We start from the raw sequence: 13960 nt of genomic DNA on the forward strand, positions 1-13960 counted from the left end.
CTGAAGTATCTAACATGTATTTGAGCTGAATATAAATCAAAAGTAATGAAGCTTTTCGCTAATAGGGCTAAACAGTTTGGCTATCGTCAATATCTTTAAGCACATTATCAAACAGTATACCGTCTGTCTTCAGATCGTGTTCAATTAATATCATTTAAAGCCTACATTCACTACTAACATAGACATGACATGTTAGGCAAGAGCGATCCATCCACTGCATGCTTAGAATTTTCTCAGTAGGAAGTAGAGCCAATGTGAAGCATTTCAAGACGTTTTTTGTGTATTTAAATTTCCAGCAAAAGAAAATCTTTCAACTCGAAAAGTAAAAAGAAATTGAATTCAACGTCTCTATTCATTTCAATATCTTTTGTATTTTAATTATATCGCGAAGGTTCTCATGCCTACGATGACGTCACCAATTTGTTTATGACGGCAACTGATCAAACCATCAAAAAATGTGACGCCCCTGTATGACAGATCCAAAATATTGAATTTTGGTAGATATTCAACAAAATAGCCATTCGGCTGTTCGATTTTGGTCACAATCAATGTTGAGCATTTCAACGCTATGTAAGTGATATGAATTAATCAACACATTTGTTTTAGTCATATTTTAATGAGGTAATTATATGAAAACATCTCTCTCCGTAAATTCTCAAAAATCTCTAACCGCAAAACATCTTTTATATAAAATCAAATCAAATGAATAAGTGATACACATATCTCTTTGTTTTAAGCAATAATTGATCTAAACTCTTAATAAACGTTCAATCTAGGTAAAGCCAAGTAGATATAGTAATAATCACATTTTGATCTCTTCCAAATATCTGTGAAATATCGAATGACTTAAAAATAGGATGAGTTACGACAATTTACAATCCATATTGCGACATGTTATTCTAATACCTTTCTAAAGTAGCCTTGCAATGCAGACATTAATGTAATTTCTGTATACGTCATACCAACATTATAGCAAAAATATGTACCGTCATTTTAGTTGTTGAAATTAAAAATTAACACGACCGTATTTGTATATATATATATATATATACGTCTATGCAGTGTTATATTTCAAAGACACATTATTTTTCTTTGATATGTTTATTTTTTTTTACATTTCTATGATTTTGATTAATCGCACATACTTCCTTTACAAAAGCTGTTAGCTAGGATGATATATGCGTCCCTTAATATACCTGTCAAAATCTTCCATTTCTGCTCATGCGTATTAGACACCGATAGCTTCCACTGACTTTATTCTCTCGTGTACAATGAAGCGTGTCGTGTGTTCACGTCCTGTGTTATGAATTCACCAAATACATATAGGCATTGATATACTTACGTAAATGTATGACACAATTGAATCGATAATATGAAAATGAACCGAAATGTTGGGTCATCATATCGGGTTATCAGTATCTGCTTTGGAGGAATTTTCTTTGTTTTTCTCAAGTCAAAGAAGCTGCTTTATGAAAGATTTTTGATGTCTAGCGAGTTTTTTTTTTGTTCTTACGCGATCAAGTTTTCTTTGTTTCATCGATCAACTTACTGTCCTATAATATTTTAGAAATGTAACTTTATAAAAAACGAAAGACAATTTCATCGTTTTGAGTCTTTCTCATGTATAATAAACATTTATATAATAAACAGGTATACGGTGAAGAAGTCTTGATTTAGAGATTAGGTTTCGTACATGTCACATGCATGACCGGTTCGTATCCAGTTTTCAGTGTCCAATCTTTCCCCATAATGTCTTGAGTCATGTCATGGCAATAAGCTAAGTTATCGTGATTATGGCTTAAACGAAACGATTAAAGTTTTATGTGCGGAAGAGTGTGTTACGATATAATTACCATAAAGTAACGCTAAAGGTGGTGTTAATTACGTGTCAAAAGTTACGTTACGATGACGTTTATAAGCTTTAAGTTACTGCTACGTGATAATAAATTTAAGCGGGGGATAGTTACGTTACTATAAACATCTGGATAAGGACGGGGTGTTAGTTATACGTGAATATCGGACGGCGTATACGCTACAATTAAACTTCGGATAGGTAACGGTTATTTGAGATCGATTACACGGTGGCGGGTAGGCGCGGTGATTTCACAGTTACCGGGTACGTCGTATAATGTTAATATCGCATTGAAAGTTACCCAACCTCAATGCAGTAATTAAACTTCGTTATAAAATTGCAATATTTTGATGAAATCACGAATTCGGTCCGCGCTCATTCATAACGTCTTTCTAGCCTAGGCTCTGGCCATCATCACATTAGGATATCGTTTTTCATCTTTTTGATATACCAATGCAGCTATTGAGTTGCAATATTATATTACCCCTAAAGCACCGTCATGTAATAGCTACCCATGTGGTCATTTCTTCATAACAATCTCTGAAGAGGAACTTTCAACAAAAATTCTTGGAATCAACAAGTTTACATCATGTATAGTTACCATTCAAGTTTTATCAGGGGTTATTGTAGAGACACCATTACTTCAAAAAATTCAGCTGAGAACAATTATTGACACCCTCATTATGTTACAACATGACAAATATCGGCGTCCGTCCATAGTACAGGCATCAACACTGCAGAGCGATTTTATAGTTCATACCGTGTACGTCCATCGCGCTCAAAAGCGAGGTTGTCTCGAATCAATTCATTGATTTTCTCATTTTTGGCTTCTTTCCCCCGCCGCGCGCCATTGCTTTCCACTATAACGAGCAGGCTTCCGCTGGACGAACGAGCGCCCAATTTATTGCACAAGGTCCGACGCTCATGTGTACTGTACGATATGTCTAACCAGAGAGAGGGGGAAAAAAATACTATAATGGTCGGAATAACGTTCTTGTTTTCTTCAATCTTTGTTGTTGATATCCTTGAGACACCTTGAACGATAGGATGAGTGCAACTGAGGCATGTAGGATGTATAACAGGCAAAAAGATAGAAGAAGAAAAATAATGAAAAATTGAAAGTACACACACACACACACCAACCGCACACAAGCAAAAAGTACAACTAAACATGCGGAAACAAATATTCGGTTTGACGAGACTTTGTAGAGGCCATTGAAATGAAAGGTGAAGACATATAGTAAATAAAAATAATAAAAAACATTAAGATGGTCTGTTTGAGCCTATTAGAACTGGTTTGAAGTTTTGCTCTGCTCAGGGTTTAAACATATTGCGATAAATGGAAAAACAAATAGGGTTCGAAGAAAAAATTATAATTTGATCGAAAAATACGTTTACTTTATCAAATTACCCCACCCCCCCTCTCTCTTTCTCTTTCCCACATATTACCGGTAACTTTTCATGTATGTGTTTGTGAATATATTTGCATAGATTTAAAATTGGATCCATGACACTCTTTGTACTTTAGAAAGTACATCGGTTCGTGGATATACATACATACTAACTAACAATAGTGACAAGCCTATAGGAATATAAGTTTCGTAAAAGTGATTGTTTGTTTTGTTTACTTGTATTTTGTTGTGAAATGAAACAATAAATGAAATGAAGTGAAGAGAAGAGTAACGTTCTAAAAGGAATTAAAAGTAAATATCATATTATAGCATAAACGTGTTCCGTTTATTTTAGTAATACAGTTATCGATGTCTCGTTATATATGATGTTGTCACTCTTTATTGCGTGATTAACAATTCGATTCATGCAATGACAAACGTTTGACAGAACCCAAACATTTATATTAGAATAAAAGCAGTTTTTCGTAGCGTATAAAAGCCTCTATTTTGTATATCTTGTTTTGTTAATGGTGTGTTAAGTCTTATTAAGATGGGTTTTTTGTCTGCGCATTTTTCCAAAAGATTTCGTAGAGTGTTAAGCAAACAGCATCGTCATTCATGAAGAAGTTGTATCGACCGCCCACTTGATTTGACAAAGTGGCTTTCGACAGCTGACTTCTTGTTCAAACGAAGCGATTCATGCCATTCCTCTATATGAACAATTTAGCACAAGTTCAATTGGAAATTTAACCTCTTAAAAGGATTGTCTGGTGGCCCAAAGAAGTTAGCTTAAAAAATAGTAAATAATTTTCCAAACATGTTGTCAAAGTATGAGAACGCTAATGTTGCGTTTGACAGAGAAACGATTTTTTAATCGTTATGGATAGACATTTCAAAAATGATTTGAACAGTACAATACGTGACGTCAGCTCTGCCATAGCAGATTGCGTCATAACCCACCCTCCGCACAGTACCTATACGGTAATCACAACAAAAACAGCGTTTGTGTACAGATAAATTTCTTCCTTAATTTCCGGTGAAATTTCTTTAAAATTAGATATGTTTTCAAAAACTCCTTAAGCCGCCATGTACTTGATCGGTGGTTTCGTGGTCTTTGTGTAACACAAGGTAAATTTTAACAGCAGACTCTGAGTTGTTCAGGCTATACATCGCGCTATCCAGCTCCAACGCGAAAAATGTTCGCATGTAGGCTATACTCAAACGTTGACAATCGGACAGTTCTGCGAAGCCTAAGCTTCTCAGTGCTACATTCTGCTCTGACAACGATTCGATCAATTTCTTCAATAATTTCCGGTGAAATTTCTTATAAATTAGATATGATTTAAAAAACTCCTTAAGCCGCCATATATGTAGTAGATCGGTGGTTTCGTGGTCTTTGTGAAACACAAGATAAGTTTTAACAGCAGGCTCTTCGTTGTTTACACATCGCGGTATCCAGCTCCAGCGCGAAGAATGTTCGCGTGTATAGCCTACTCTAACGTTTACAATCGGACAGTTCTGCGATGACATCGATTCCGCCAAGTTTCATCTTTCGGTTTAACGAATACTTTACAAGTTTCCTTTTACTGTTAATTTGATCCGTGAATTTTATTTCAGCGATTTCGAAGAACAGTTAATGAACTGTGGTTTGAGTGTGAGTGTACTATGTGTAACGCTATACAAGTACACCAACTGAGCATCGTAGTATATACGTTCGCGAGTATGTACGTTATATATATGAGGCAATCCAATGTGCTTACACGTGAGTTTATTTGCTGCGGAATTGGGAGTGCTAACTTCAAGTCGCCTGTTTTGCCTATCTGCAACCACTACGTCAATCACCATATTGAAGCGTTCGAACAAACGGTACTTTTGGTGAGAAACTGGTGAATTTGAAAACCAGATTTCTACAAGAAGAAAACGTCGAATGGGGACAATTTTTATATGGTTAGAAAGAGAAAAATAATAACTACAAAGACAATGTATCAAAATCTTCCACCAGACAATTCCTTTAAACAAATCGCTCGCATACTTTTTGATGGAGGTCGCGCAACTCCCCAAACGATTTAAGCGATTATCTTATCTGTCTTCCTTCGTTTTCTTGCTTCTCTTTTCCTCTCTTTCCTCTCTCTTCTTCCTGAAGCAGACTCTGCCGATGTTTTTTTTTCCCCTTTTAGTGGATGCCATCATTGCGTCTATACGGTCTTGATTCCATTTTCTTCCTTTCCCCCCTATTCTTCCCTAGTTTCCGCCTTCATGAATTTTTCATTTTCCACTCTCGCTTCGAATCGTTTTGGGAACTCTTGTCAGAAAAAACGGAGTGGATTGCGTCGTGTAAACCCTCTCGAAATTGTAAGCTCAACTTTCAAGAAGGTCTGTCAAACGTCCCAATATAATCGGCAGTATTTTAATTAAAACGAACCCATACAAACACCGCTAGTCCTTCGAACAGGAAATTGCGAATTCTACGACGGGAAGTCGTAGAAACCAGTTGGTGTACTTAAGCGGTATCAAATTTAAAGATCTCCCGAAAAGAAAAAATAAGAAGAAGAAATAAAGAAAGAAAGGTTTCATGGGTAAAACGCAACAGTTTGAAACATATTAAACGATATCTTGGGTTCCAAAAGGAATGATGTCTTAGAAAGACTGAAATCATCTCTCTAAACTGCTGCTGCTTGAGGATGGCAAAGTCCAGACTTTGTGTAAAGAGTCTACAGTAAACATCTCACTCGACTTTCAGAGATGTACTGCGAACTCCATTCTACTCAAATTGATGAGATAAATACTCATAACCTATTTCTTATGCATGTCCTCATATGACAATCAGTAAGTTAAAGTTTTTTACTTCTTTCAGAATCCCAATTCAATATATTAGAATATAACTAACCTATGTACTTATTACAAACTCTTCAAGGCAAATATAGTTGTGGGTGAATTATATATGTATATATGCATATTCATTTCTTAATGAATATGCAAGAACGCAGCTACTCATACTAGATGGATGTGATCTTTACATGTTTTAATGTAACAGAGTATCAATGAAATATGAATGTGACGGTCAAACTTATAGGTATAACGTTTCAGTAGGAACCACTGTACCTCCCTTCACCCCTTCTGTGTTCATACGTACCTCATCCGTTGTTGCACGTATAAAGTGTGGTCTAACATGACAATTTCCCGAGGCCCCTCCCCTTACACCGAACCCTTTTTGTTCGGCTTCCCATGTATTCGGAGGTGCTTCACATCGGAGTAAGATGAACACTGAACAACGGAATTGATAAAAAGTCTTATTTCTCGTTTATTACGTTTAACTTGGCTGTGGTCTTATATCATTCCCCTTTTGTATACTAAATGCAGCATGGAGACTAATAGATAACACTTTCATGTCTTCAAAATGAGATAGTGTGAGACACTATTCTTTGAAATGCAAAGTTCAAGAAAGTAAAGCCGTATTTATGATCAATGCTGTCTACATGAGTTTTATACTTCATAGCACATGCATTCCGTTAAGGCATTATTACCAACCATTTAGATACGTAGTAACCAGACCAGACCGTGTGTAGTATTTGCGCAACTCATTCCTTAATATCAAAGATTTGTTTATTATTTAGTCTTTCCTTTACAATGATAAAGGCGAGACTTTTTTCAAAGCAGTTTTTGTTTAAGCTATTTACGTGATGTCATATAATGAATAAAACCATTTCACAATTAAATCCCTATAACCATGGTGTCAAGCACATAACAAAAGTGACAAAAAGAGACATTAAGAAAGCAATTTGTGTTAATATTGTAACTCTCCAAACTGAGTATGCTAAGCGAGATAGAATTAAAGCAGAAAAAAACAAAAGAAACAGTTTTAGATTATAAATAATCAGCAGAGAGACTTGTAGTTCAAAGGATGTATTTCTACGACGGTCTGCCTGCACAGAAAATTAATTATTTATCAATTTAGTTCCGACAAATTAGTAATTTAGGTCAATTGTCTGCTGTGTTATAATGGCATGTTTGAGTTTCCGTACGAGTGAGTGTAATAACCCGTTAACACAACAAACTTAATTAAAGGATAGATTGGAAGTGATAATAAATAGGTACGTTCGTTAGTTCACTGACCTTGTAAACAGTGTAATATCAACTGCCAAGGATCATTTGTTTGAAATGATGGTAACACTATGATGTCCGTGCCTACGTATGTACCAGTATGTATGTGTGTATCTATTTATCTATATCTATCTATATATATACATATATATATATATATATATATATATATATATAAATATATATATATATATATATATATATATTAATCATGGTTATCCTACTGAGCGTGTCTAAATCGCGAAACTAGTATCCACGAAATACTACATAATTATAAATGGTCATGGTTAGTATGTTAATTTTATGTAGTGCAGTCTTTTACTCAGTCGTTTGTTCAGTACTTCTTTTAAGATTGGGTTACCATATTTTTCAACTGTTCAACTAGAACAAACGTTCTACTTCAACACGTATAGTGCCACTACTGCATATACTGTGATGGACTGACTTAACAACGGCTGTTACGATCAATCATAACGGAACACATTTCATAATTCACTCTCCCAAGGAGCGTCGCTGTACTATATATGTGTACTATGGCATATGTACCCTACTATGAGGCCTACTCTGCGCTTTTCAAACGTACTGGAATATATGCTGTACACTTTCGGCCACTTCAGTTGTAAAGGTTAACTGTTTGTGTAGAAATTTGGAACTTTGTTTAATCATGCAGCCTTAAATAACTGGATAGCAAAAAGAAACAAACAAAATCATAAAAGTTCATGTTGTCAATGAAGTCTCATAATCGGGACAAATGGTAGGATCTTGTTTACTGTTCTGGTCTGAACTCCTTTATCATTCGGGGAAATCATATCGACAATCCAGATTTGTGGTTACGTTTAACAACCATAGTAGCGTAAGACGACATTTGATGAATGAACTAAGACTATAAAATCAAACAGAAAATCGCAATTTTGGATACTCGAATGAAATAAATGGTCGAGACTTGCTCATCGAAATCGAAATGTGGAGATGATTTATAATATCAGCAATAAATATATACATCTAAGGGGGTCCATTTATCATCAAACCACTGCATGTATATATATATATATATATATATATATATATATATATTTATATATATTTATTATTTATTTATATTTATTTATGTCCATCCTCCAATTTGTCTTCAAGCCGTTAATAATTATAAAGTATTCACGGTCTATTTCCCGTTATCGTTTGACAAGAGCAATATATAAAGTCGATGTGCAACGATCAATGTGTTTTGTTTTTTTGTCACGTTACGGGTTGGAAGTGGCATAAAAGACTATTGTTGGATTTCATATAACCGCCAGTTCACATATATAGAACACTGTGTGAAAAAGACTAATATAAGTCAATAGAACAAACAAAATAAAGCTTTTTAAACAAGGCTTTGGTTATCTTCAATGATTTGCTCAAGATGAAATGACAAAAAAGAGAAGAAAAAAAAAAAAGAGAAGAAAATAAATATGGTGAAACATATCATATGAAAGTTGAAAATATGTCTGAATAGCTTATTGTTCCTATTGTATTCAATAGTGTGATTGAATATGATAACAGTGAAGAAAAACAAAAAACAAAGAAAATGAAGGAAAATTTTCGGAGCAATATAAAAGGGACACGTAGATTAAAATACTTTTCAGTATAGTTTGCGGTCGTCTGGTTTAAAATAGGGAAAAGAACCTTCACTTGACCAACTTAACCGTTGAAAATACCAATTTTCTGTATTTCTTCGTCTGCGCGTGTATATATTTATATTTACACACATAAACACATATGCATACACACATACGCATATATATATATATGTATATATACATATATATATATATATACATATATATATACATATATATATATATATATATATATATATTTATTTATTTATCTATATATTTACATACATATATATCTAGGTGTTGTAATCTATATAATAATTTAATAAAAACGAAGATGTACTTTAACGGGCACTCTCCTATCATACTCGTCTTTTTTTTCTTTTCTTTTTTGGAGTACATTATTTTAAACAATTGTCCGTTTTTTAGTTATACATGCCACATTAGACATTCCTATTACGCTTCGACGAATGTGAAAAATACCACTTGTTAGTATATGACACGCTGGCCTTACATACATTCATTCCTGTTCGTTATATCTCTTTTGATATTACTATATACAACAAAATATGATAAACAGTGATGTGAATGAAGGGAATACAGAAAAGAAAATAGACCGCCATGATATATTTGAGGTTAAATTTTACAGTCATTGACGATATTCCCCCAGTTTAACTTAACTATTGTTTTTTATACCATGACACAGAGCGTGCGTACGGCATCATACAACGTGTTTGTTTTGCCTTCACTGAGGGTTAAGACTTTTATTGATTGCTAGTGTATAGCGCGTGCCGTATACAATTCACCGTTGAGGGTCTGCTATTCATCGTAACTAAGTAAGCGTAAAACCGTCTCTCTTTCTCTCTCTCTCTGACATAGCCCATTGCTTTATATTTTCTCATTTTTTCCCTGCAAGGTAAGAAAAATAAGTTTGTTTGGAGAGCATATAAGGAACAGTGTGCTGAATCGACATCTCTTGTCATATTATATGGTATTTTGTATGAACGGCTCTGACATGAAAATTGTCAAGGCAAAGTATTACAAGGCGCCGTTATTATTTCGTGGAATAGAAAAAAACGCGCTATGACTAACAAACCTGTAGTGCAGGACTGTGCTATAACACATTTGGCTATTTTAGTTGTGTGTACCCTATAAGGTACATAATATGTATGCCATATACTTAAGTCATATTCATGAATCTTATTTCTATATTTAATAAGATTTGTTTTTTTTTAAGAAAAATGTTGGATTTAAATGACGCTTCTGTTTGCGCTTGCTTATGTTGCCATGGAGATTATGGTCCTTTAACAAACAGGGTTGCTCTCGGTGTGATTGAGACTCGGATTCAATCTGTGACGTCATAGCAGTATGGAATTCCATAGACTGAAAAAAATTAACATAAACTGATGTGACGTCATCATCCATGCTTGACATTGTAAATATAGACTTTATAAATTTACCCACGTGATATACAGTCGGTTGATGATACAACAATAAATGTACCAATATATAGCCCTATGCATAACTCTACAATCCTGCAACTAAAACTCGAGGTGAGCAACTTCCAATTAAGTGAAGCGATTTCAATTCGCAGACACCTTATCTGGATTTATTTCCCCAAAAAATTAGGTCGCCGTGTATAATGACAAACAAGACATTAAATGAACACATCAAGTTCATTTCCTTCTTTCTAAATTTATTTCATTTCAGATTATTTGGAACAAAGTGCAATGGTTGTTCAGAATCAATTCCTTCGAGTGAAATGGTAATGCGCGCCCTCAATAATGTCTACCACCTTCGATGTTTTACATGTGTCGTCTGCTCAACACAACTCAAGAAAGGGGATGAATTTGTGCTCAAAGAAAACAGGTTATTCTGTAAAGAAGACTATACGAAAGAACACGGAGACGCCCCAACAAAAGGTACGGTCATTGTACTGTGGGGAGTACAGGGAGTGGTGGGGGTGACGTGGGTGGGGTGGGGTGCAGAATATGTGTGAAGCGATAAATGGGAATGTTGTGGGAGTGGTATTGAATGGTTGCGAGTATTCAGTTCTGGGCTATAGGATTTAGTAAAATGCACATATAACTATCATACAAAAACAAGAAATATTTGTCAATTGTTTCATCTTCAATAACCTAAGAACTATTTGAAAAGGTATTTGATACTGCCATATCAACAGCTACTTAACAAGGGGGTCCTCGAGAAATTATCCGAGAGTTGATGGAGGTGGGTGGGGGGGGGCAGGGGTGTGGCAATTTACTATTTATCCTACGTATAGTATTACTGGAAATAAGAGTAGAGAAAGGGGGTGGGGTGATATAAAGTCACCATGTGGTGCGGTATTACTGTACGAATATTGTCAAAATGACGACTTAAAAACAAACATGAAAGAAACATGTGTAATACCAAGTGCCCGAAGGAAGCGGCGAGTGGGGGGGGGGGGACCTCGTCCCCTCAGGGCGCCCTCTGCTTCCCTATATATAGATCGGAAAGTAGATAGTGCTTGCAGAAAGGTGGTCCCGAGTATACTTAAGACTTCTGGTCAAAAAACTTGATAAAGCATTACAATTGAGGGCAGAGGCGGGGGGGGGGGGAGGGGGATTAATGTTGGAGCTGCATGTGGCCATATGACGTCATGGGGCTGACGAATGGGGTGGGATGAGGTGGGGTGGGGGCTGGTTCGGTTGCTATCGTTGCTCTTTGGTTTGTTAACAATGAGAATTCCAAGCTCTCAGCATATAATCGAATCCCAGAAAATGTATACCATATGTTTCAAATTCACTAAACGTAGATTCCATATTCCCCTGTATAACTTCAACAGCTGATCCGGAAATGTATGAGCTAGTATAACATAGGCATTTAATTGTTATGTAAATAATGATTAATAAAAGGTTACGATTATGGTGATTCTAATAACATTGTAAAACGAAAACATGAAATGATATCCCATGCACCGGCCGTATCTATTTATGGTGTATTTGCTTTGTTGCTGGTGCTGTTAAAATACTACACCGGATTAGGCCTTGTACCAAACACTTTGGCCTTTTAGGGGTTTCTTTTGTTTACCAGGAGGTGAGGGAATTATAACTTATAACTCCGTTATTTGGATTGCTTCCTCACTATTTCCTGTATCTTTTATAGTGTCATCAAAAAGTGCAGATAACAGGAAAGGTCCGAAAAGACCAAGAACAATACTAACAACTCAACAAAGACGAGCATTCAAGGCGTCCTTTGAAGTATCTTCAAAACCCTGTCGGAAGGTTGGTAAAATAACAATATTTATGGCATACTAAGGGGGTGGGGAGTGGGGCGGGGAGAGGGTGGATGATATAAGGGGGGGAGGTTCACACATGGACCTGGCAATAGCAGAGTATAACAACAGTAACCATGACATACATTCCACTGAAAGTCTCTTTGACTGTTTGAGGAGAAAGGAGAACATTTTTTTTTAAAAGAAAGAAAAGACATTTACGTCAAGCCTTTAATTGACAGCAAAGTGGACCGCTATGTCAAACTTCAAAATGGATCACATTTTCTAGAGAAAAGGCGAAAGAACAAAGAAAACATTGGTAAGGACGGAATTTGAACCAGTGACTTCAGGGTTACAATCCTATTCTCTACGAACTAAGTTGTCCATGCAGTTATGAAGTATGGATGACACCAGTTGTTAATATTGAGGCCGTAAAGTTTGTTAATCATTTCTCTGTCAAGTTTCGGGTGCTGAAAAAGAAATATCATAATTATTTATAATACAAAAAAGGTAAACCGTCCGGCAATATTGAATCATAATTATGACTTTGCAAATCTACCCACGGTATTACGTAGGCAAAAGAAAAATTAATCTCCTTCAAAGAAAAATATCTAAAGTTATGAAAGTGTTGTTTTCAGCTAGAAATCTTCCCTTTTGAATATTGAGGCTTGAATTGAGAATTCTCTGAATAATTATCTATATTTCTTCATTTTGTTGTTCATTTCTCTGACATATAGGTACGTGAAACTCTTGCCAAGGATACGGGGTTGAGTGTACGCGTAGTACAAGTCTGGTTTCAAAACCAAAGAGCTAAGGTGAGCATAAATAACTAGAATGCGATTTGGGTGTGAATTTAGTTATATAGATTGGACAGTTATAAAAAAAAAATGTCTCTTTTGTGTAAAGCGCAACGAATACTAACTTTGAATTATGTATATATGTGTATATAAGCTATTCACACACATACTAGTAAAGCTAACTAAGGGACCTGTGTGGATACGACTGCTACACCACACTCCAACATTGTTTTATTGATACAGTAACCTATATTATAGCCTATACTAGCCTATAATACAGTTTTCGAAAAGAATGAAACCATATGATCAATAAAGCTTATATAGTCTAGCTTTTTACGGTAGAGTATAAGTTACACCAGACTGTAATAAATGGAACACGAAAGTAACTTAAAATATTATAACACAAAAGCAAATTCAGAGAAACCGTAACTACTATGACGGCGTCCTGTTAGTTTAGTAGAGGACATTAGTTGTGAATATAAGTCTGTGTACACTTGAAGAGGGAATGCGATGAGGTAAAGACATGGAGAGATAGGGCGCCGGGACAATTGCGTCACCGGGACCCCTTTTTGCACCATTCGTGTATCCCATATCTTCCCCGGCCCACTGCATATTTACCGGGCCTCCAAATTGACCTCTCCTTGTCCGGCATGCAGGTTGAGCGCTTGAACTACAAACTAAACTAATGACTTTGAATTTTCTTTCTTATTCCTAAGATGAAGAAGTTGGCGCGTAAAAGTATGACGGATACGTCGAACGGTGAGGACGGTCGTAGAACGGGAAAGAAACGAATGAAAGATGACGATGATGATCTTGACAACGACAGTGATAGTAAGGATTTATTATTATTATTATTATTATCATCATCATCATCATCATCATCATCATCATCATCATCATCATCATCATCATCATCATCATCATCATCATCATCATCATCATCATCATCATCATCATCATCATCATCA

At 35.6% G+C, this 13960-nt stretch overlaps 1 protein-coding gene across 1 annotated transcript in view; it reads left to right on the forward strand.

The window, feature by feature from the left end:
• LOC139963804 (LIM homeobox transcription factor 1-beta-like) overlaps positions 1–13960 on the forward strand; it is a 72469-nt gene that overhangs the window by 47192 nt on the left and 11317 nt on the right. Inside the window, exons 4-7 of the mRNA XM_071964983.1 lie at positions 10653–10864; positions 12087–12205; positions 12933–13010; positions 13709–13823. Coding sequence (XP_071821084.1) covers positions 10653–10864; positions 12087–12205; positions 12933–13010; positions 13709–13823 — 524 coding nt within the window. The remainder of the gene's footprint in view (positions 1–10652; positions 10865–12086; positions 12206–12932; positions 13011–13708; positions 13824–13960) is intronic.

Source organism: Apostichopus japonicus, chromosome 22 (assembly GCF_037975245.1).
Source record: "Apostichopus japonicus isolate 1M-3 chromosome 22, ASM3797524v1, whole genome shotgun sequence".
Lineage (NCBI taxonomy): Eukaryota > Metazoa > Echinodermata > Holothuroidea > Aspidochirotida > Stichopodidae > Apostichopus > Apostichopus japonicus.